Source organism: Poecile atricapillus, chromosome 11, assembly GCF_030490865.1.
Source record: "Poecile atricapillus isolate bPoeAtr1 chromosome 11, bPoeAtr1.hap1, whole genome shotgun sequence".
In the NCBI taxonomy this organism is placed as follows: Eukaryota; Metazoa; Chordata; class Aves; order Passeriformes; family Paridae; genus Poecile; species Poecile atricapillus.
The window spans coordinates 18391920-18416531 of NC_081259.1; the positions used below are offsets into that span (position 1 = coordinate 18391920).

The 24612-nt window shown below is 49.0% G+C and overlaps 1 protein-coding gene across 3 annotated transcripts in view; it reads left to right on the forward strand.

Annotated features, from left to right (window-relative positions):
• Positions 1–2774: 2774 nt before the first annotated feature.
• SIN3A (SIN3 transcription regulator family member A) overlaps positions 2775–24612 on the forward strand; it is a 31370-nt gene continuing 9532 nt past the window's right edge. The window contains exons 1-11 of one of the 3 annotated variants that reach the window (XM_058846720.1): positions 2775–2801; positions 11237–11457; positions 12849–13025; positions 14453–14559; positions 15052–15334; positions 17243–17494; positions 18164–18316; positions 19145–19303; positions 20518–20607; positions 22011–22129; positions 23578–23788. In XM_058846720.1, the coding sequence (XP_058702703.1) occupies positions 11269–11457; positions 12849–13025; positions 14453–14559; positions 15052–15334; positions 17243–17494; positions 18164–18316; positions 19145–19303; positions 20518–20607; positions 22011–22129; positions 23578–23788 (1740 nt within the window). In that variant the 5' untranslated portion in view covers positions 2775–2801; positions 11237–11268. Of the gene's footprint in view, positions 2802–3975; positions 4108–4455; positions 4887–11236; positions 11458–12848; positions 13026–14452; positions 14560–15051; positions 15335–17242; positions 17495–18163; positions 18317–19144; positions 19304–20517; positions 20608–22010; positions 22130–23577; positions 23789–24612 lie in introns of those variants that run through there. The other 2 variants (XM_058846721.1, XM_058846719.1) reach the window with 2 other exon arrangements.

Consider the following 24612-nt stretch of genomic DNA (forward strand, 5'->3'; position numbering starts at 1 on the left):
GAATTCAGGGCTTTGCACGGGCTGTGATCTCCAAAAACTAGCTGACCCCATCCCTGGCTACGCAGGGACTTGGAGGAGCACAGGGCTGTGTTTAGGGCTTCTTCTGGCCTGGGTGAGGCTGAGACAGGGATAACCAGGCTGCATGAAGCTTTCCTGGGCAGGCAGGGTAGTGTCAGGAGAGAAGGCAGCACAATGGGCTGGTGTAGCCAGGGGGCACACAAGCCACCCTGCTCCAAGCTCCTGCCTCTTTTCCCAGGGCCTTGACAAGCCCCAGGACATCAGTCTCCTGTCTGGCCATGGTATCTGCCTGCTGCTGCCTTTTGCTGCAGGATTTGGGGGTGCAGGCATCACCTCTGTGCTTCTGGATCCCCTCTGAGCAGGCATGTAGGGCACAGAAATTAGGGGGAACTCCTGGGCTGTCAGGCAGCCCCAGTGCATTCAGGTGCAAGTGGTGCCAGTCCCAGAGCAGCAGCCACAGCCTGAGGCTTAGGGATGAGGGAAGAAAAAAGGCAGCTTGTGAAAATGAAGCCCTAGAGCCAGTGAGAGCTCGTGCCCCAGAGCAGGGCAGCTGGCAGGTGTGAAGAGCAGCACCTGTGTTTGCTCAGCTGGAGCCTAAAATAGTAAAGGATGCCAGTGTCTTTCTAGGACTAGCACAAGGAGAAGCTTTCCCCTGTGCTCTGGGCATGGACTGGCTTGGCTGTGCCAAACCCAGGTCAGACACAAGCACTGGAAGGCTGGAACAGAACCAGAGGCAGCAGGGAATCCGTCTGGAAGGGCTGCATGTCCCAGTGCATAGGAGTGCATGAGAGGTGAGTGCTGGCAGCATCCCTGGAGCTGTGCACTTCCTGCTTGCAGAGTGGTTCTGCTTCAGCTGCGGTGTCCCATCCTTCCAGGGACCTTTTCCACCCAGCTGTCTCCTGGAGCAGCATCAGCCCAGGCAGTGTGATCTGTTCCTCTGGCTCAGGCTGCCCCAGAGTTTCCCTCCAGGCACCCACTGCAGAGTGGCTCCTCTGAGAGACCTCTCATCCTCTGAAGAAATGTTCTTGGGGCCCTCCCTCCTCACTGCCAAACTTTTTCACCCAGCTGGGCTTTCTTCTCAACACACGTGCAGGAAGGCAGTGTTTGCAGTTTATTGTTAATCCTGTGCTGTCAGCAGCAGCTCTCTGTGGCTCAGCGGGGCTTTTGGCAAAGTGTTGGGTCCAGATCCGAAAGCTGCAGGTGATGCCAAGTGTCCCACGTGGCCCCACAAATGTGCCCAGCCCATGTCTCTCTCCCACAGGCTGTGAAATCCCAACCAAGCCCGCTCTGTGCACATGGTAAAGGTGGTTGTGCCTTCTAGCTCAGTTCCACATGGTGTGGACACAGAGAACCAGAACTTTTCCAAGACTCATGGCCTGGGTGTCTGGTAGGAATAACCAGAGGAGAGGGATGGAGATCACCAACTCTGGCTTTGAATGGGAAGAGCTCAGATACGCTGCACCCTTTAAGGAGGGATGAAGATCCCATCTGTGCTGGAGGCGGAGGAAAAGGTTGTAAACCTTTTCCATGGAAAAACAACCCAAACACTCTCCCTTACTATTTCCAGGGCTGCGTTTCTTCTCAAAGCCAGCATTTTCAGTCCTCTTGCACAACACAATGTTTTCTTCCATCCCTTCCTTCTGTGCCAGCAAGTCCTGTTCAGCAGCAGAAATAAGGATTTCTCTGGAAATGGTCACTTCACGCAGCCAGCCAAAAGTTACTGGAAAGAAAAACTGTATTGTTTGGAAAGCGGTGGGAAAAACGGGCTGTTGAGTGCAAGCAGCCTGATTGATGCCTGCAGGATCTCCCCTTCTCTGGAGTGGCCCAGAGATGGGGATCAGCCACCACGGGCAAGAGTAACAGCACAGGCAATTCCAAGAACAAAATCCAAAGTTCCGCTGGAGTTTGGAAACGGGGATTTAAAGGCATTGCAGAGCAATTGTAAAGCGGCGCTGCCATCGCTGTGCCCACCTGTCTCATTTGGCTTTCTTGGCTGCATGCACGCTGCCTCGCTAATGACGATTACTTTAGTGCTTGTAATTTTGCTCCCTGGGAGTTTGGAAAGAGCCTAGCTCCAGAGCGCTTCATTTCCCAGCCCTTCTGCTTCCTCACCTCCTGTTTCCAAGGCTCAGGCTCGATCTCCAGTGGCACTGCAGCCCGTGCAAACTCAAACCCCTCTGTCGAGAGCCCTTCCAGGGGTTACACCGAGCTGCAGCTCCCGGCTCCCTCCTCGGCTGTGCCTGCTTGTCCCGGCACCACCTCACTGCCTGCTCCTGCAGCGCTCTTCCAGTCTGAGAACGGGATGAACAGCTGGAAAGAAAAACAAACAAACAAAACTACGAGATTTATACCTTGTTTGAGTGAAGGTGCTTGAAATACACATTTTAATAGGAGTGTGGAATGTGTGTTTGTATTTCAGCCTTTCCCGAGCACACTTTAGATGCCCAGATGAGCACTAACAGGCGGCCAGGCCTGGCTCCTCCAGCCTCCGTCTGGGGAACCCAGCAACACACTCCACAACTTTCCAAACGGAGAGAAACACGATGATCGTAGGCATTAACCCCCACCCCCATCTCGTGTTTAGGGGAGGGGAACGCTGGCTACCTCCGCGGGGGAACCGGCTCCCTCCCGCCCTCCGCCGAGAGGCCTTTCCCTCACACCCCGCTTCCCCGCGCCCCCCCTCCCGCCGTGGGCGGTGCGGCCGTGACGATCAGCACCGCGGGGCCAATCCGCCCCGGGGGGAGTTCCCCCTCCATTCAGGGCTGCTCGCCTGCGCGTTGAGGGTATGTAACAGCTGCTTCCCCCACACACACTTTCCCAGTTTTGCCCCCCTTCACGGGAATCGCTTCCCAAGGGGGCGGGCGGGCGGGCGGGCGGGAACCTGAGGGGAAAGGAGGGGGGGGGAGGGAGGAGGGGACAGAAGCGCGCGCGCGCTCCGGATCCCGCCGGCGGGAAGCGCGCGACGGGCGGCGGGCGCGGGCGGAGGGGGGAGGCGAGTGACTGAGTGTGTGTGTGCGGGGGGGGGGAAGGGGGGGGCCATTGCCGCGGTGGCCACGCCCCCTGCCTGGCACGCCATTGGCCGCAGCGGCTGAGGGCAACGCCCCCCCGCGGCGCGCACCGCCCACGGCCCCCCCTCCGCGGTGCGTGCGTGCGTGAGTGTGAGTGTGAGCGAGTGTGCGGGCCGTGTGCGTGAGCGAGTGTGTGCGTGTGCCGTGTGCCCCCCGCCCGCACGTGTAACCGACCCGCCCCACGTGGGGCGCCGCCATCCCGGAAGTGAAGGGGTCGGGGACAAAAGGCAGCGCCGCGCCGCCCCCGGGCCCGGGCCCCGCCGCCAAGTCCCCCCCCACTCCCGCCGCCGAACTGGTTGGCACCGGGGCCCGTGGCCGAGGTGCGGCGACGGGAGCAGCCGCTCGCACGGGCCGCAGTCGCGATGTAAACATTCCACAAAAGGGCTCCCCAGAGAGGGGGGCGTGGCCTCGCCGGTGGCGGGCGGGGCCAATTCGCCGCGTGGGTGGGCTTCTCGCCGTGACGGCGGCGCGGCCCCGCTCGCCAATTGGCCGGCGCTTTGGTCTCTCAGCCAATAGGGCGGCGGGGGAGGTGGGACGGGGGCGGGGCGCGCTGCTTATACGGACATTTTTCTTCGGCGGTCGCTCCCCCCCTCCTCCCCTCCCTCCCTTCCTCTCCACATCCCCTTCCTGGGGGCCGCGGCCAATAGGGGAGGGCCTGGTGGGCGGGGCCAGCGCTGCCATTGGCCGAAAGGGTGACGGGCGCGCGTCTCGCCCAACGGGCGCTCGGGGCTCCCCCCCTGCGCGAGGAGGGGCGGGATTTCCCGGGGAACAGAGAAGCGGGCAGCGCTCCGCCGCGGCGGCCGACAGACGGTTACTCCATCTTACCTCCCCCGCCGAGCCCCCCGCCCCCGCCGGGGCATCGGCGCCGCCCCCGCCCGCCCCCCCCCTCCGGGAGGAGGGGCGCGGGGACCCCCCCCTTCTCACTGCGCCGGGGACAGCCCGCCCCCGCCACCCGCCCGGGAGGTGCCCGCCACCCCCGGACCCTGAGGGAGACCCGGCCGCTGCCAGGGCCCGCTTCGAGGTAAGGAAGAGTGGGGCGGCGGGGACGGGAGGCCGCCGGGCCCGGGGCCGACCCCCTCCGGCGATCCGTAGGGGGCGGGGCCCGGCGCCGGTGCGGCGGCGGCGCGGGGTTGGGGGAAGGGGGCCGGTCGGTGCCCGCGGCGCGGCTCCCCGGGGAGCCCCGGCCCGCGCGGACGGCCGCGCGTCCTCCCGCCCCGCCCCGCCCCGCCGGGGTGTCCCGGCCCCGGCATGGCGGGAGCGGCGGGCGGAGCGTGCGGCGGCCGCTGGGCGCGCTGCGAGCCGGGCGCCGCCTCCTTCCCCCCGCCCCTCCGCCCGCCCTCCGCTCGGTGCCGCTCCCGGGCTGCGGCGGGACCGCCCCCGGCAGCGCTCGCCCGCATTGCACGGCCCCGGTACCGGCCGCACCGCGCGCCCGAGCCGCCGCCGGGGCTCCCGCCCGCCCGGGGGGGGCGTTCCGAGAGCCTGGCCGGGCTCTCCCGGTCCCGGTGTGACCCCAACTTCCCGGCGGAGTTGCCATGAAAGCGCTTTGCCGGGCCGGCTCCCCCCGCCGGCGTCCCGTTCTGCCGCGGCGGCTCCGGGATGGCCGAGTGTTCCCCCCTTGGCTTTTCGCAGTTTTCCAGCTCCAATAGCGCAGCGCTGCGAAAGGACCTGTTGGAGCGACGCGTAGATACATGGAAACCCGAGAGCTCCTCGTGCACCCATTAATTTTCCAGCGATTTCAATAGCGAGCCGGATCCCTCTGCTCGTCCTCCCGTGCTGAGAACTTGGCAGACACTTGCATTGGTATTCCATCCCCTTTTTTTAATTCTTCAGGCTGCTATACATCCCTAGAAACTAGGGTGGTTTTTTTTCTTTTGATAGTAGGAGGCTGGTGGAGTTCAGGTAGCTTTAAAAGTATGACTGTGCTTTGTGTCTGCTTGACTAAATCATGTTTTTTCTGCCTTTTCCTGGCCTGGGTTCAGAATGAATTTTAACAGTCGTTTTTTTGTGTGAATAGCACGTGTGTTCAGGTAGAAGTTACATCCCTGAAGAAATCAGTTTATTTGGACCACTGAAATGGGACAAAATATGTTTTGTCAGCTCTATTTCAAACTTAATTATCAAAGGCATCTCCAGCTGTGCATGGATTTTCAGTCTCCCATGCTGTCCAGAGGAATCTAAACCTGCTCTGTGTGTTAAAGTGTAGCTTAAGGCTGACATAACACCTCATGTTTCTCTTTTAACTTGCCGCTTTTAGTTGTGCTAAAAGGTGTAGGGTCAGTAAACAAGTGGGAAAAGCCCAACTTAATTCAGTACAGCTGTATCTGTGCTGGCCATTTTCCACTCCTAACTTGTAATTATTTTTAAAAATGCAGTTTCAGAAAAGTAAATGTTACTGTATAGGATTAACTATATCGTGCAGTATTTTATATTAAATTACATTTTATTTTAATACACTAATTTTAAAGCATCTGTAAAACTTCATCACATAAAGTGCCTTGGGTTCCTGGTGTCAGCCTGTGCTGGATCTCCAAGGACACAAAAGCACTTTTTAGGGTTTTATTTTTTTCGCCTGCTGAGGTGAAGTTTGCAGTTTTTCACATGGGTGTGCTCTTTGCAGAAGGAAATCTTGCTTTCTCCCCCCAAAATATCTTATCCTCATCCTTTCCACCTTCTGCTTCTGGTGCAGACACATGGTCTCAGCATGAATTTGTTTGAGATGCTGCAACGTAATCACTCATCCAGAAAAATAGCATTAATTTGCTCAAGTTTGGAGAAACTCTGGCTGATTCAGGCTGGTTTTGTGAGCAGTGTGGGGAAGGGGGATGCTCTGCACAGGCTCCTGGCACGTGTGGGTCTTGGGACTGGGAGCATCGTGTTGGAATTGGCAGGCGGATCATTTACGTTTCCAGGATTTATGAATCGTTTTCTGTCCAGATTGCTGTTCTGGACTTCTCCAGCGTTGGAAAGCTTTTATGGCTGTTGGAGCTGGAGCGGAAAAGAGCCCCATAATAACTGTCACTTCAGCCTGGGGTGTGCTTTTAGGACCATGCTACTTTTTTCCAACCCCACTGGAGTCTTTTCTTTTTTCATTTGTTTAAATAAAAGGTTTCTGATCATTCTCTCTGTGCATGGGGTAGGTGCAGTCAGGGAACTGGGCAAAACAGCTCTCTAGGCTCTGTAGAGAGTGTTTTGGGTTGTGTCTGTGTGGTGGGGTTCAGCACCCAGGCCACTTTTTGGCAAAGCAGGGATCAGTGCCTCACCAACTTTTTACCCATCTGGAAGACTGGGGTTTTTTTGTGTCCCAGCTGCCTCTTGGTGAGCGCTGGCACAGCTGTAACGGTGCAGAAAACTCTCCCAACTGCTCCCAAAGCTTCAGGTCATGCTTTTCCAGCACCTTTTTCTAAGGATGCTTCTCATTCCATTTTGGAATGATGCTCTGGTCCTGGATCTGCCTTTCTGTAGCGTGGGCTATCCCCGTGCTACAGGTGGGGGATCCGGGCTGCGTGGCACCGTAAAAGCGAAGCAGGGCAGTGACTGCTGAGCAAGCTGGGTCATGTTCTGGAAGTTGTGTGGCTGTTAGCAGCGCTGCCAGAACCTGAGCCGGCTCCTTTCCAGCGGGCACTGCCGTGTACTCCTCTAATCCTATGTGGGATGTGTCCTGCAGGACATCTGTGGCTGTTCCCAGGAGCAGAGTTGAGACTTACGCTTGCTGCTCCCAACTTTTGAGTCCTCTCTTCCTCGAACAAAAACCTTTTCAAAAGCCCTCACTTGTACTAAACAAATCTTCTGCAGCTCTGCAATTTCTCTGCAGTTTTTCAGAGGAACCAAAATCCTGTCTAGTGAATCTTTTACAGCTTTTTGGTGAAGGTTTATCCATAGGTGTGTTGAGTTTCCAACAGGCATTGAGGCACCTTCCCAATTTGCTTTCTTCCTAGTCTCTATTTGGCTTTTTCTTTTTAGTTTACTAGCTAATTTCTAATGCCAGAAGACCCTGCTTATCTGGAGGGAAAACCTGCAATAGAAATAATGGAGATTTTTGGTATATTATGTGGTAAAATGCTGGGGAGCGGAGCTGCCACCAGAGAGGCAGTTTTGCAATGGAAGAGGAGAGCACCTGGGTTCTTGTGCCTCGGTTGCTCCCATGGAGCAGTGATTAGGCAGGAAGAGAGCCCTGCAATGCTCCACCAGTTGAACCCAGCCTTGTCCCCACTCCTCTGCTTTCCTCAGTACCACAGGGAAAGGGATGTGCTCCACTTGCTTTTATCTGTCCTACCGGCTTGTGTGAGGGAGATGGATGGGGAAAGCCTCTGATGAAGTCAGTGAGGTAGAATTGCATAATTCTAGAGTTGTTACTGAGATGCAACAGAGCTTTTCTTAGTATTTCCTTTGCTCTACCAGCTGAGGATCCTGTTTGTGTGTATGTGTGTCTGCCTGATGCATCCTACCTGTGGCACAGGTGGGAGGATCCAGAGATGTGTTCCCATGCAGCATCCTTTTCCTACAAAGGAGAACACTAAAAACCCCAAGAAAGAAGAACTCCAATAGTTTTCAACCTCCCCTAGATGGAATGATATGTGCTCCTTTTAAGGAGTTAAAAGGGAGTTTGGGTAGAAATGCTGCTGGGGAAAGAGAATTCAATTTCTGACTTGGTCTGCTCAGGTGGAGCTAAGATCTCCTACATGCATCCCATCTATGATTTTAACAGAGGAAACTACCTGAATTTTGTGACTTATCTTCAATCCCTGCTATATTTTGAGGGCTTTTCAACCCTCAAATTAAGGTTTCAGATGCTGCAGTTTGAATTGGGGCTTTCTAAATCTACACTTCAAAGTCCATGAGGGGTGCTGCATTTCTGAGATGACGACATAAGCGTAGTATTGTTTGTAATGTGGAGGGAAAATGCTTCATACAAGTCTTTGATGTTGCATGCTTATTCTCAAAATACCTTTCCCTTAGCTGGGCTTTGCCATCATTAAGGAAAAATCCGTTGTTACTGGGGGTGGAAGTGGGTGGAATTGCCCCTTTGAGCTGCACGCTTTGGCTAAATCAGTTCAAAATGACATGTCTGGTCTTGGGTTTCACCTCACTGTTCCTTCCTCAGCTTTTTGGTAGGCTGTAGGAGGATCAGATGGACAGATCTCTCCAGTTTTTGAACAGAGGAGATTGGCGGGAGATGCCAGGTTAGCAGGACTTCAGTGAGAAAATGAGTGCACTTCGGGACCATGCAGCATCACATCTCCTGCAGGATGCAGACCAGTCACTGTTCTGGTGCTGGTTTGCTTTCCCCTCTCTGTAGAATTTGGGTGGTGGTGGATGCAGAGTTACCATCACTTGTCTCTGTCTAGTACAGCAGAGCTTTAAGATTGTCTCTCTGCTAGCATTAATAAAGCCTGTCAATTAGCAATCTTCATTAAGGGCTGGTTTGCTGTGAGACACTCTTACTCAGTGGATTGCAGACCCTTGGTAGGAGTTAGTGTGGTGTTATCTGGGAAGACTGATCAGTGCTATTGGCTATTACTTATATAGTGACTATATAAATATATATATATATATATACACACCCCCATATATAATACAGAATTTCACAGTTGAGGCAAGTCGAGTGCTTGGATAAAAGCAGAGTCCAAGCTCAGTTGGTAAAAGTGAAGGGAATTCAGAGGGAAGGTGAACGTACATGAGCATTGATTTTTGCTTTACAGAAGTTTTAATATCAACCGTGAGCAAACCAAATTTTTGGAAGATTTTACACTTGGGCTGCAAGAATCAGGAGCTTCAGAAACTGATGTTCATGCTGCTGGTGTGTGTGTGGTGATGGATCCTCGGTGCTGTCATGATTCACGTGGCCTAACAGGCCAAGAATTGTGGTAGCTTCATGGGGAAAAGTCTTTTCAGACAGCCTAAGTTGGCATTTTAATCCTCATAAGGGCACGTGAGTCTTCCAGCCACCTTCTGCCCTCAAACAGCCTCTGCTTTAGGAGCTGGTGAGTGTGGAGTGTTGCTTTGGGAAATGAGACCCTGAACAGCCCCCACACCAGTTACTTACAAAGGTGAGAGGAGAGCCAGCCTGGGAGGGCAAGAGCGAGTGACAGGAATGGCTGAGGGACCAGTGTTCAGAGCAGAAGGGTGTCCAAGTTGGTGAGCAGGCTGTAAATAGCTGCCACCAAAGCTTTCCCCAGACTTTACTCATGCACTCAGCCATTGTCATGCAAAGTCCTGGCCAGCTCTGTTCTGGGTGGATGGTGTGAGGCCAGATTTACTCAGTTTAGTCCCAGCCTTATTAGCATAAAGCTATGTTTTTGCAAAGCGAAATGTGCTCTGTGCCTGAGAGAAGCATCTCCATGAGGGGAGTAGCTCCATGTTAACCTTCCTGACTCTTCATTTGGCAGTAGAGACCAGTTGAAAAGACAACCAGTGCAGGCACCATTAGAAAAGTGTGTTCCTCGAGTGTGTTCCTCTGCTTGCTGGGGGTCAGGCTTACTTGGGATTTGTAACTTGCAATTAAGATGCAGTTGATGAGCTTTCCCCTTTACTTGGAGCAAGGAGTCCTCCTCTGCTTCCTGTCTGTGGCCTGCCCTGTGATTTGGGGACCTCTTTAAGAGTAACTTCAAAAATAAATGAAATCATTTTCCTTGATTGTCCTATCCTCTGCAAGCAAAAGATAATAGAGGGAGTTTATATTGGATACTGGAAAGCAGTTTTTTCCTGTTGAGGGTGGGGAGAGGCCCTTGCACAGGTTGCCCAGAGCAGCTGTGATCCCTGGAAGTGTCCAAGGCCAGGTTGGACAGGTCTTGGAGCACCCTGGGACAGTGGAAGGTGTCCCTGCCTGTGGCAGGGGGTAGAACTGGATGATCTTTAAGGTCTCTTCCAACACAAATCTTTCCAAATCTTTTCTATGCGTTATGTCACGGAGGGGAAAATCTGCACCTCTGTCCTGCTGATTCCCGTTTCCATATTTGACATGAGATATTAGTTAATGATCTTTGGGTTATTTGATTAATTAGATTTAGACTGTGAAGAGCTGCCCTGACTTGGTAGATGGGGAGTGGCTCAGTTGGCTGTTGTACCATTATTCTGGGGGAACATTGTTCCCTCTCATTTATCCGTGTGCTTGCCTTAGCAATGAGTGTGTCTTAATTGCACTGAACTGAAAAGGCCTTGCTTTGGAGAGATCCTGAAGCAGAAGAGGGTGGTTTCACTGTTTTCTGTCCTTCAAGCCTCTTAACAGGCTGCCTGTGATTTTGATAAACAGCAGATAACATCTCAAGGATGGCAATAACTGTCAATGGACAGAAAGCAGCACTGGGAATTTGCTTGCAGTAAAGAGCACTGAGGTGACTCGTTCAATCCAACAGAGGCAGGAATTTGTGGCTCCTTTAGGAATGGGACAGTGGCAGAATGACCTGTCAGATTTGAAGTGAAATCAAGTTGCAGAAAAGCAACTTGAAGTTGGGCAGGAACATGAAGAAAAGTATGGGGGAGTAAGTGAGGGAGCTGCTGATCTGTGCTCCCTGGCAGGCAGGCAGGACTCCAACTTCTGAGGGGGGCCAGGGTGCTGGCAGGACCACAGGGGGGTTTGTGGTATCCAAAATACTCCTATACAGACCTATGTCTTTCTCCAGAGTTACACATGAAATGTGTTTGATACACATGTATTAAATGCAGAACGCTTTGGGGCTTTATAAGTGACTTCAAACTCTAATTCTGCATCCTACTTTTGTCCATGTTTTAAAGCATCTCTCACAGCTGTCCTCCTACCTGGACTATCCAAGAGGGCTTTTTTCCTGTTGTCAGTATAAATGGTGTGTAGGTAACACATCCTTCCTCGATCTTTGGTGTTCAAACACTGCGTTCACAAGCTTTGCATTGCTCAGGGTCTGTGTGTGCTTCAGATGCTCCAGTTAGCCACATCCTTTAGGTGAGACCGAAGAAATCATTAACTTTCACATTACTACAACAATAAGGCTGTACTTTTTGTGGTGAGATCCGCTTGCATGTTTTATGCTGAAAGCTAAGTCTTTAATTCCACTTTCCCATCTCAAGATATCAGCACCCAAACAGACAGAAACTCGCGGCGATCTCCGCATCACCCATGGTGCGGGACAGGAGCGCTGAATCGATTCCCTGTGCAAAACCAATCTTTTTTTCCCCAGGTTTTGTAGTGCTTCCCGAGCATGAGTTCAGCATGAAGCGGCGATTAGATGAGCAGGAGTCACCCGTGTACGCGTCGCAGCAGAGACGTATCACCAGCAGCACCGAGGCTTTCCCGCACCAGCACCGCGTGCTCGCCCCGGCCCCGCCGGTCTATGAGGCGGTTTCCGAGACCATGCAGTCGGCCACGGGCATCCAGTACTCCGTAACTCCCAGCTACCAGGTGTGTGTGCTCAGCCTTTAGCTCCCTGGCCAGCCCAGCACCGTGTTGTGGCTGTATTTGACACGAGGTTTTGTTTTGGTAACCAGGGTTTCCTTTAAAAAACAATGTGTATCTCATTGTCAGTGCTTGCTTTATTGGCTTCATTCGTGAACCAACGTGGTGTGACTTGGCTTTCTTGAACATGATTCTTCTAATGATTCTCTCAGACCATGGTCTCTGAATCACAGAGTCAGGTTTGTGGAGGATTTTTCCTCCATTTTTCTGTTTTTCAGCAGGGAAAGGTTTGCTGTTGTGAAAGACATATGGTGTCTTGGGTGATCTTAAGTTTAACAGACTAGATCAGCATGTAGATTGAAGACTTTCAGGAAAATTGAAATGTTTCGGAAAACATTACCCCAGAGTCATTAGGTGGCACTCTTCCCTCTCTTGCCTCCTTTACAAAGCTGGCAGCTGGGAACAGGGGAAAAAAAAAATAAAAATCTTTTTAAGAGTACGCTGGAGATAGCTGTCAGTAACAGAGCAAGGAAAGGCTATTTGTGGGATATTTGTCTTTGCCACATTTCTGGCATGTTTAATCTTCCACACTTGTGCTGCTGGTGAGCTGCTTTCCCTGTCTAGTGCCTGATTCTACACACAGCTTCATCCTTGCTTCTGCAGAAAGGTATTCACAATGATAGTGGCAGCCACAGAGCTGAAGAGCTGCAGGCAGACCCTTGCAGGGGCTGGAAGAGGGTGTGTTGATATTGGCAGTCCTTCCTAAAAAGAACTTAGATGGACCGGCAGGCAAACCTTATTTTTTTCATGAGGATTAAATTAAGTATGTCCCATCTAAAAGGGGCTTGAATGGAAAACTGGACTTGTGAAAATGATTTTCCAAATCAAAACTTTCCTGGTTTATGGTATGCAGGAGTCCCAAAAGTGATGCTTTCTGTTCTTTCCCTGGTTTTCTAGGGGAAATACCAAGCTGGGTTTTCCCCTGAGCCTGCTGATGCCAGAGAGCCACAATTTGACTTCCAGTACCCAAACTGAATTATCAAGAATGTAGCAGCCCATAAAGATTCATTCACTCAGAATATTACTTGTGACACGTAGGGAAAGGAGAGAACCATGACTCTAGCCAGATTAAAAATTGCATTTTACCCTCCTTTTTCAGGTCTTTATGTCAGGGGACGTACTGGACAGCCAATGTTTGGAATGTGTTTGCAGGGAGGACTTTCCTGTATTTGGAGGATAGGATGGAGAGTTGTCTGGAGTTTGTTGAGTAAAGTTGTTAGCAGTTGTGGTTAAAGCACAAACCGACTGCCTTGTGCTTCCTTGATGTGTCTGGAAGCCTGGGAGGCTCTGTGCTCCGTGCCACGAGGCCGTGCCTGACGTGCTGTTTGCCTTGGCAGGTGTCGGCCGTGCCGCAGAGCTCGGGCAGCCACGGGCCGGCCATCGCCGCCGTGCACAGCGGCCACCACCACCCCGCGCCCGTGCAGCCCCACGGCAGCCAGGTGGTGCAGAGCCACACACACCCCACGCCCCCAGCCGTGCCTGTGCAGGGCCAGCAGCAGTTCCAGAGGCTCAAGGTAATGTCAGCAGCTGCCTGATGTCAGCCATCCTCTCCCAAAATTCTTTCTGCGACCAGGTTCCTTTTTCTATCCTTCCCTACCTTCCCCCTTTCCCAGGATTTGAGGCTTCTCGTATTTGGGAGTCAGTTGAATGCAGAAATGGACTTCTCTTTCTGCTGAAGCCCTGTTGTTTCACATACCATCATGAAAAGAAATTGGACTCGCCAGAAGATTTGTGGCGGGGAGGGAAAAGGAAAAATGTATTGCTTAGAGTGTTTGGATGAACGGGTTAAATTACCAAAACATTTGGTGCTTTTCTGAACACATGGTATATGTGGGTGGTTGTGTGGGAGTAATTTGGGAGTAAGGAAGGCTCTATTCTCAGATTATGTGATGTAAAATCCTTAAACAAAGAGAAAAGTCCACCAAAAATAACCCCTTTAAGTTGCTACTTTTGGAGAAGGCACATAGATACAAATTGATGCCTGTTTCAGCTTCTTCCAAATACGGTGTGAGTCTTTTCCAGTTTTGGTGGAAACCACTACTCATTCCTTTTGCTGAATGTGGGAAACTTCATTTCTACAAACCTCTGAAAACTGGTTTCAAAAAGAGTATTTCTTCCTCACAGTGAAATCCATGGAAAATCCTGTGCTAGTGCAAGGTTGGGGCTATACACAAGTCTTTCTTCCGTTGCTGTTGTTGAATTTCAGATGTGAGAGAGGTCCCATGTGTAGCTCTTGCAGCTGCTGAGTGCCTGGCTGGGCTGCTGGAGGCACAGGGACCTCTAGAGCTCTCTCTTTAGGCCGTGGCTGTTCTTCCAGCACCTCTGAAAATTGGCTGTTGGTACATGAATCATGAACCTCTTGCTGTTTGAGGTGTAAAACAATTTGCCGCCCACAGTTGCCATTTTCAAAGCCCTTCTATGTTGAACTGAAATGTCTGGCTTTTTGAGAGAAGTGCAAGCGTGTACCTGGCAGACATCTACTACACTGAATATGTCATTTCCACTTTCTGCTTATTCTTAGACTTCCATAATAATTTCCACATATGAATGCAGGAAAAATACTCAGTCTAGTTCTGTTTATCCTAGCAGTCACTTCAGTGATGGTAAATTTGGAGTGTGTTGGATTTTGGGGTTTTTTTGGGGTTTTTTTTGGTTTTTTTTTTTTTATTCTGAGTAATTCTGCTTATCTGTGTTGCTTTTTTTTTCCTTTTTTTTTCTCTTTTTGGTAGTTTTGTCTTGTGGGCCAGGAGTGGGGAGTGAGTACCTCTTATTCAAACAGTGCTGGTGGTACACTAACCAGGTTCATGAGCTTTTTGCTCCTTAATTCTCTGCCCGGGCTCAGGGCTAACAGCTGTGTTTTCAAATAATTAGTGTTTTACAGAACAATGGGAGGTGAAATCATATCTTCTCTGCTAATATAACCTGTCTGGCCTGTCTCCAGGTGGAGGATGCATTGTCTTACCTTGACCAGGTGAAGCTACAGTTTGGTAGTCAGCCACAGGTCTACAATGACTTCTTGGATATTATGAAGGAATTTAAATCTCAAAGGTAACAAGCTCCATTTTGCTTCTTCCTTCCAGGTTAGAAAGAGTGTGTGTGGACACAGGAGCACAGGGCAGGAGCTGAATTCTGTCCTTTGTGTACACAGTAGCACACCTGGACAATGATGTAAAAGCATTTGTGTGCGCTATTTTCTGAGAATGAAATGCAACCCTTCATTTTTACTAAATCTCTGCTTAGAGTGGGAGTTCACAAGTTCAGCCTTGACAGCTGATTGATCTGGCTGTCTGGTTGTCTGCCCATTAATAATGGTCAGACTTGGGACTGGATCTTGTGGATATAAAACTCTGTCTGGGCTAATAAAATAATGCTAATGTCACTCTGGAGTTGAGCGGTGTGTTTATAGGACTCAGTTTTTTCATAGGTTAGAGGTGATAAGGGGGGAAAAAAAAATCGAATGTAAGATTGCAGTGTGGAGAACCTTGTCCCCACTGAAAGGTGACAGAGGATGGTGACATTGTGATCTTATTCCTTCCTCAGCATCGACACTCCAGGGGTGATCAGCCGTGTGTCGCAGCTCTTCAAGGGCCACCCAGACTTGATCATGGGTTTCAACACCTTCCTGCCACCTGGCTACAAGATTGAAGTGCAGACCAATGACATGGTGAACGTGACAACCCCGGGGCAGGTTCACCAGATCCCCACCCACGGGCTGCAGCCCCAGCCCCAGCCACAGCCACCGCATCCGTCGCAGCCTTCGGCGCAGTCGACCCCGACACCAGCACAGCCGGCGCCACAGCCCACACCTGCCAAAATCAGCAAGGTGAGAGGCTTTGGGTGACCTGCACTAAGAGCACGGGGATCCTGCTGCTTCCAGCTGAAGCTGGTGTGGAGCTAGAGAGTGAAAAATTAACTTCCACACTGCTTTTCCACAGTATTTGTGAAGCTTCATGTGTTCCCTTTCTGCTGCTGGGTTAGTTTCTCGTTTCCAAACTTGAAGATGCAGTCATAGTTAATTTGACAGCAATTCAAACAAGCTTTCCAAAACATTAAGGGTTTGGAAAAGCCTTGTTGCTGGCAGTGGGGAACTGAAAGACAGTCAGAGCATCTGGTAAATGGCACACACATTATTCAAGAAGTGATCCAGCACCCCTAGGGAAAAGGTTCCTAGTTAAAGCACTGGGCACACATTCTCTGCCTGCTTTTGTGTACACTGTCTCAGACCTAAAGTCCCAAGAAATTTCCCATAAAACAGAGGTTGTGATAAAGGTGTTCTCTTTGGTGTGAAAGTGTGTGTGTGTCATTTGAAATGCTTGAGGCAATTAAGCCTTTAGGAAACCTTCGTTTGTTATTTGGTGGATTCTGCATTGTTTGAAATCTTGTTCACAGACTGAATGGTTTTTGTAGAGAGGTCTGGTTCAGCTGTCAGCTGGAAGGATTCAGGAGTTATTGGCAACATTTAAAGTGCAAGAGTTTAGCAAGATGACCATGCTGTTGCCTGTAGGTATTGATGTGTGTGCCCAGAACAGAGCCCTTTCAGTAACAAAGGAAATTTGACTTTGGTTTAGGTATAATCCAGATGCTACTGTCCAAATGATATTTTTTATGTGAAACAGAACAGGATAATAGTTGTTCAAGGAGATTACTCCAGACAAAATACTGTGTATTTTAGTCTCAGAATGCAAAAATATTTCAGAGCCTTAGGGAGGGGAGCTCCAAAATTTCAAGGGTTAATCCCTAAACTGTTATATAACAATTGCCTGGAAAAGGTAAAGGTAAAGGTAATACACAGTTTAAAAGCAGCAGGATTTAAAGTGTGCTGGTTAGCTGATCTCTGGACAAACATTGTTGGGACATGCAACTTCCTGCTCAGAAATGGCAAACAAAAACACGCTGAAAGATTTGCTGAAAGATTTGCCAAACTGGACACTGCAGATCATTCCAGAATGAACTTGCCTGTGTCAGATTTCAAGGATTTTTTTCTGAAGAAGTACATGCTTTCAGTAAAGATGTAGCGGTCTCCTTAACACTATGGGATAAGTGGTTTTCTCCATATCAACCTGCAAAATGTTGAAGTACTTTTGCTGAAACTGTAAAATGAAGCTGAGGGATAGGCTAGGCAATAAGGTAGGATGTCCCTGCCAGGCAGGTAAAGCTGTACCTGAGCAAGGCAGGACCTTGTAACAGGGTATTTATGGCCATCCTGTGACAAGTTGTTCACATTCTCAGTCCTGAAAACTCTGTGTGATACAAGTTTTGAAATGTAAAACATGAGGGGAATAAGTACTTCCATTTCCATTTAAAACTGCCACATCAAACCTTAATTTTCACTGTTCGATGTCCATTGAGCGTATTCGAAATAATTACTCACTGCCTGCTTTTTGCCTGAAGAAATTCCAGTTTTCCCTTGCCATTGCCTTGATACATCCCACAATTCTTCATTAGTGCCAAAGTAACTTGCAGTCTTGGAGCCAGCCATACCTATGCATTTCAGTTCTGTTCAGTTTTTGAGGTAGTTTGTGTCTCTTGTCAGGTTTCAGTCCAAAGCAGTTAGCAAGGAAAATCAACTTAATAACAACCTCTGGAATGGTCCAGGCATTTTGTCTCCCTGATACCATTTAGTCTCTGCTGGCCCACTAAATATTTATCTATCCCTAAGTGGATTAAAACTGCCTTTATCCCTACCATGAGGGGATCTGCTGCTTCCTAACACAGCTTGTGTTCTCCTCAGCCATCGCAGTTGCAGGCACATACTCCTGCCAGCCAGCAAACCCCTCCGATTCCGCCGTACGCGTCGCCACGCTCGCCGCCCGTCCAGCCTCACACACCGGTGACAATCTCTCTGGGCACCACACCATCCCTGCAGAACAATCAGCCCGTGGAGTTTAATCACGCCATCAATTATGTCAACAAGATCAAGAATCGGTTCCAGGGACAGCCAGACATCTACAAAGCCTTCCTGGAGATCCTCCATACGTATCAGGCGAGTGTTAGAAATGGGAATTTGTGTCTATGCGTGGTTATTTCTCTTGCTTTGATTTGGGGAGGGTGCCCAAAGCTTGTATTTGGGTCTTCTGCTGTACTAGCAGTGGCTAGCAGATAATCATAGGCTGGTTTGGATTGCAAAGGCCTTAAAGATCATGTAGTTGAACCCTTAGCCATGGACAGGGGCACCTTCCACTAGGTCAGGTTGCTCCAGGCCCTGTCCAGGCTGGTCTTGAATTCTGCTTGAACTAAGCAGAAGTCTGGCAAGTTAAAAAGATTACATAGCAGTATGAAGTAATAGATTTCAATCCATCATCTTTGCTTGGAAGTGTCTGAATGCTTGTTTAAAAATTTGATTTGGTGTTTTTCTATGAGCGTGTGTCAGGATGAGGCAATGTGGCTGCAGCTCTATGTTAAATGCAAAGAAATCACTTCCTTGGTCAGTGTCTTACTGTTCCAGGGCCCGTTGGGCATTTAGGATGTATTTATAGTTTATATAAGTATAGATATTTTGAACATATGAGAGTCATACTATTAATGTAGTATGATGCTTTACACAAGAAGCTGAGACCTTTGCTGTTTCATTATTTCTGTCACTGAAAGTTGGTTTATTTTTTCCTTGAATAGTTGGTGCATCCTTTTTTCTGACACTTCTTTCCTCTGGCAGAAAGAGCAGCGTAATGCCAAGGAGGCAGGAGGGAACTACACACCAGCTCTGACAGAGCAGGAGGTCTATGCCCAGGTGGCTCGACTCTTCAAGAACCAGGAGGATCTGCTCTCGGAATTTGGGCAATTCCTGCCTGATGCCAACAGCTCTGTGGTGAGTACCCTTGGAGAGAGGATGAAATACCTAGTGCAAACTGTTCTGTGTGAAGCCAGTGTTCAGAAAAATGTGCTTTTGCTGTTACTTTCTTGGGGTGTAGGAAGGAGATCAGGGGGTAGACTTTGTTTTCTGGCTACAACTTGTCCCTTAAATAGCTTTTATTTTAAATGCAGTTCCTTTGCCTAAAAGGGTTGTTCTAAGTTAGTGCCATAACTGCAGTAAAATCCATTGATCATTTAGAGCTAGGAGAGGCAGCAGACTCCCCTGGACTGCTGCATCCAGCTTTGGGGTCCCCAGCACAGGAACAGCATTGATCTGTCAGACCAAGTCCAGACGAGATCACCAAGATGATCAGAGGGGTGAAGCACATCTCCTGGGAGGAAAGGCTTGAGAGAATTAGGATTGTTCTGCCTGGAAAAGAGAAGGCTCAGGGTCTCCTGATTGTGGCCTTCCAGTACCTGAAGGGAGCCTCAAAGAAGATGGAGAGAGACTTTACAAGGGCATGGAGTGACAGGACAAGGGGAAGTGGCTTCAAACTGAAGGAGAGTAGGTTTAGTTTAGATACTAGAAAAAAATTCTTCCCTGTGAGGGTGGTGAGACGCTGCCACAGGCTACCCTGAGAAGCTGTGGCTGCCCCATCCCTGGAGGTATTCAAGGGCAGGTCAAATGGAGCTTCTAGCAACTTGGAATAGTGAAAGGTGTCCCCTGCCATGGCGTGGCATTGGAGCTGAGTGATCTTAAAGGTCCCTTCCAACCCAGACCATTCTGTGACATTTTGTGTGGAACGTGGCCCTAATGGTCTGAACGGGTTTGTCTCTGAACAAGCTGTTGAGTAAGACAACTGCAGAGAAAGTGGAATCGGTCAGGAATGACCATGGGGGCACAGTGAAGAAGCCACAGCTCAACAACAAGCAGCAGAGACCCAACCAGAATGGCTGCCAGATCCGACGGCACTCGGGCCCTGGAGCAACCCCTCCGGTGAAGGTAAGAGCCTGTGCTGCTCCTTCAGAGAGTGCCCTGTTCCAGGAGAATGGGGCAGAGCAGGATGAGTTTTCCAAGTCCTTGTGATTTTTGTGGCACAGGCTGCACATGAGAACATGGAAAATAATGTTTTTATTTAAACCTTTCAGAAGTCCTTGTTTCCAAGTCTTTGTCTCTTTGACACTCTTTGAACCAGTGGTGGTATCTGTTCCTGAGGGTGGGACATAGTTACTTTAATGGCTTGGGGAAACAGAGTTTTCATCACCTCATTAGAAAGATGTAGTATTATTAGCAGTGTTTAATGAAGGGGAGTTGTGGAGTATGGAGACAAAAGTCTCAGTAATGCCACAGAATAAATTTGTCCAGTATTTGTAGCAAATGTTCCTAAGGCAGGTAGGAAAAGACGAGCTGAAAAGGTGTGCCTGAAAGCTTTGTTGTAGTAGAACTTGGAGCGGATGCAGTAGAATCTTGTTTGCTCATCTTTCCTGTGATAAAGCTTTTAATACAATGATGAATGATTATTCTCTCAGCAGAGTTTGCCCTTTTCAAATGACGCACGATTTGTGAGAGCAGCGAGGCTTTGTAGTGCAACAGAAATTTGTCCTGTGGCCAGGTGCCTTCGTGTTTGTGCATGAAGGATAAATTTGTCTGCTTTTTTTTTTTGAAGCCAGTATATCTTCCTTTGTCATGAAAAGCATTAGCAGGCATAATTGTACCATTTAAGTCCCCTTCTGCCCTTTCTGCCCTTGAAATTGAGGTCACCAAAATAAAGCGCGTTTTGGAGGCGCCTTTCTGAGGATGGGGAAAATAAAACATCTTACAGTAGAATGTAAGAGAGAAAAAAATTGTCATTCTGGGGAGGTGTAAGACTTGCAGAACTGGATGAGTGATAGGAAAATCATTTATTCTGGCAGCTTTCCAAACTGGTTATCCAAGTAAGATACGCTGTAGTGTGACTGAAAGAATCAGCTAGTTACAGGAAAGGGTGCAACAATGTATTACAAATATTTGGAGTAACATGCTACTTATTAACATTCAGTAAATTAACTTGTAGCACATTTTAATAGACTTTTCCTCCCAAAAAAGCTGCCTTTTCCTTAATGGCAAGCGTAGGGTGGGGTCAGGGAGCTGGCACTCATGTGTGATAGATAACCAAATTATCTCAACTTGCTGAACACCCCTTTTATTTTCAATTGCCTTTCTTTTTTTGATAACAGAAGAAACCAAAGCTGCTTGGTTTGAAAGACCAGTCTTTGGCAGAAGCCAGCAAACATGGTGTGGGGACAGAATCTCTCTTCTTTGAGAAGGTGAGAGGCAGGATGAAGATGTTGCACGTCCTTGATGTATGTTCTTCCTGTATACACATCTGGATTTCTATCACAGTGAAGTGTGTGAGATTTACACCACCCTGATAACATTTCTCAGCTTTTGACCTCAGATATACCCTACAAACCTCTACATTGGATCCATTGAATTTTTTAGAAATTGGTGGTATTTTTTTACATGTGTCTTTTCCCCAAAGCTCCTTCTCCAGCTTTCCACCTGCTGCTGCTGCATTTGATTTGAGGGAATGGGAATTTTTTCCTGTAACCCACACTCCAAATTGTTTTCCCCTTTGTAAGATCCTGGTACAGCTGATGATGTGCGTGGCGTGTCTTGCTGTGTCGGCACAGCTTGTACCCATCTACAGCCAGCTGGCTGCAGTGAGGGAGCTCAGTTTACAAAGCACCTGATTCATATTTACATTGGGTTGGTTTTGTTTTAATTTCCCCTCAGAGATTAATCTAATTAATTGCACAGTTGTTACCTGTTGCTGGTTTAGCACACAGATCAAGTGAAGGAGATATGGGATGTTTCCAAGTGGCACTTCGGTGTCTTCTCTGAGATGTCCATACATTGCCTTATAGCTCAGAGGGGAGTATGGAACAAACTTAAAACCATCCTCTAAAGCAATATTCATGCATTGATGACATTCTTGGTTGCTCCCTGCTGATCTGGTGAATTCTGCAGCGTGATAGGAACCAGCTAATGGTAACTGGGAACCAATTTATTGCTTGGAGGATGTGTAGGTGTTAACACAAGTAAACCTAGAAATCCCTGCTGTGGAATTATAAGCATAATGATGAATAACTTAACAATGATAGATCTCAGTCTGATGTGTAGATCCAGCTGTTCTTGTGGGAAAGGGAGTGGTGGTGGGATGAATAGTTTGGCTTCCTCATTCTGTGAAGATTTGGGTTACAGAAGGAGGATTGTCTATGATAATCCAAGCTGGAAGCAGGCAGAGGCTGGAGAGGTGTTACCCAGGGCATGGGTCTTATACCCCCCACTCCCTGCTTGAAATACTCTCTGAAGTTTAAAAGCAGCCTGGCTGGGTTTGTGGTGCTGTAGTTACAACTGATGTTGTCCATGGTTCCAGTGTTTTGTAATCCAGCTGTTACAGAGTTCTTTGAAGGATTTGGTTCATCACTTGCAGTTCCTTTCTTAGAGTAATGCCCCAGTGCTGACATTGCAGGGGATCCCAGCGTGGGGATGGCTCCTGTCAGTACCACTTTGTCTGGCCCTGTGTACAGGGCACGTTCTCTCTGTTCAACTCACTTAAATATTTGTGTGCCTCGGTGGGAAACAGCATCAAATCCAGGTCTCCTGGACCTCCCCCTGCTTAGTCTCACCTTGACAGCTCCTCTTTTCCTCTTGTCCCCTCCCTCAGGTCCGCAAAGCTCTGCGTAGCACAGAAGCGTACGAGAACTTCCTGCGCTGCCTGGTTATTTTCAACCAGGAGGTGATCTCCCGAGCTGAGCTCGTGCAGCTGGTTTCTCCATTCCTGGGGTAAGTGCAGCCCCATTCCTGGTCTGTTTCTGTTGTGGAGCTGGGAAAGAAGCACCTTCATGGTCTTCTGCACTGCCCTTTCCTGTTCCTTATCCCAGAGAGATTCCCAGCTGTGTTTTGACAGGCAGCATGCAGGAGCAATACAGGTGTTGCTTGCTATGTCTATTCCTTTTCCAGTAGGGCAAACAAAAGTATTGGTAGCCTGTTACTGCAGTTTCTTTCTCTGGAATCATAGGTTATGTCATTTGAGAAAAGATTGACTGTCTAATTACATAGGAAATGTCCCCCCCCAAAAAGCAGAGTGCTGATATTAACTAACTAAAGTTTCCAAAAAGCATCTGAATTCTGTCACAAAGCCAAAAATGTTAAGGAGCTCTATACTTTAAATAGGAATTTACGACTTCCATGATTGTCAGTAGTGTACAGAACAGCTCCATTAATTGGTTAAAACTGACAGATATCGTCTCATCAGCTTTGGGCAGCAGGATTGGTTTTGCCTGGGCACTGAATTGCTGGTTCTAAGGGAGAAGGCAGTAGCAACATAAATTGGGTTCAGGACCCTATTACAGTAGCTACTGTGCAGAGAAACTGCCCTCAGGAGCTTCCACTCGCTCTGGAGGTCCACTAGAATTAGTCAGGCATCAGCAGGATGCCTGACTTTATGTAGAAAAGGTGCAATATTTGACAAGAAAATTCTGCATTTTTCCCATCTACTGTCTGTGCTTCTAACTATAGGGAAAGCTATAATACAGTTTTTTTTTATCCTGGAGTTGGACATTACTTCTTGCCATATAATGAACAAGCAATGAATAACTAGTGATTCAATTAGTAACAGGTTCAGTTTATCCTATTGTTAGTGCTTTGCATGAGATAAGAGGTCTTGAACAAATACTGTATTTCAGATGAATAAATTTTTCAGGAAACTTTGCAAACAGGCAAACTTGGGCCTCACAGGCAAAGGCTTCTCTGTGAAGTCTGGTTGAAGCAATTGCTTGGCACTGAAACCTTTTGCTGTGTAATTACAGAATTGCATTTTGGTTTCTTCTCGCTGCCTCTGGAAAGGAAAGGTCTGCTTTAAGGTTCAATCCAATGGAACAAAGGAATCCAATGGAGTAAACAACAAGGAATCTGGCCTGAGTTTACTACCAGGGTAGTTTGGGGAGACAGGTGTGACTGTGCCATGAATACTGTTCCTGTAGGGAAAGCTTTGACAGCTGCTCATTGCTAATCCTAAAGCACCTCAGTTGCACCGAGAGAGCAATTCCCCACCTGATCAACAGCAGGTGCTTGCTTCCCATTTGGTCAGGTTCTGTGGAAGTGGGGTTGAGCAGAGAGGGTCTTCTCACCAGACTGATAATTCAGAGGGTTGTCTGTAATGATGAGTTCAGCAGCTCAGCGCTGTTTGCGCTCTTCTTAGCTCATTTTTCATTTAGTTCCTTTTATTTTAGGAAATTCCCAGAACTGTTCACTTGGTTTAAAAACTTTCTGGGATATAAGGAGTCTGTTCACATGGAGACGTATCCGAAGGAACGGGCTACTGAGGGGATTGCCATGGAGATTGACTATGCCTCCTGCAAGAGGCTGGGCTCCAGCTACCGAGCCTTGCCCAAGAGCTACCAGCAACCCAAGTGCACAGGGCGGACTCCACTGTGTAAAGAGGTAAGACAGGAGCTGTGCCACAGAGGAAGGCTCTTCCCAGCCTTCTTAAAGTATCGGAACAAAAGCGAGCAAAATGGAGCAAGATGGAGAATTTAGTTGGTATCACTGTGTTGGAAAGGTTCCTGGGGATGTCAGGGCACGTCTGGTGATGGTGAGCACGGAGCTGGGGCCAGGCAGCTGCCAGCTCAGCACTGATCCACGCTGATCTGTGCTGCTCCTGCACCCAGGCGTGTGTGGGCACTCCCTTCCTGGCTCAGGATGGCCGCGGTGCGTGTGGCAGCCCGAGGGGAGCACACCTAAGGAATTCCTAGTGGCACTCCCCTAAACATCTGGATCATATCCAGGAGCTGTTGCACAGGGTGAGGCGTCAGTCTAGGAATTGGGTTATGCTGGAAGCTGGCTGGGAGTTGTGGTACCCACGTGGCTTTGATGGTTGGCATCATCTCTTCTCCAGCAGCATTTGTGAAAGGTTTGCATAGAGCTGGAGAAAAGCCTGCTGAATAGTTATGATGGTTAATTACTGACATACCTAACGCTCCTACATTTTATTTATGATGTGTCACGTAGTACAACCTGTGAAAGGAACATTAAGATTGCAAACTTAAGTACGAGATGACAGACCTGGTTTTCTGTGTAGTCTTAATGTGATCTCAGAGGTCCTTTACAAGGTAGTATGTAATTCAGGGTTATTGCTACCTTTTTACCCAAATTCCCACTTAACCTGCTTTCAGAGTTGTTTCGAGGCCAGCTTTAAAAGCAAATCATGAATCTGTAGAACGATTCTCCCACGTGTTCCCTCAGATGCATCTTTCTCCATGAAATGC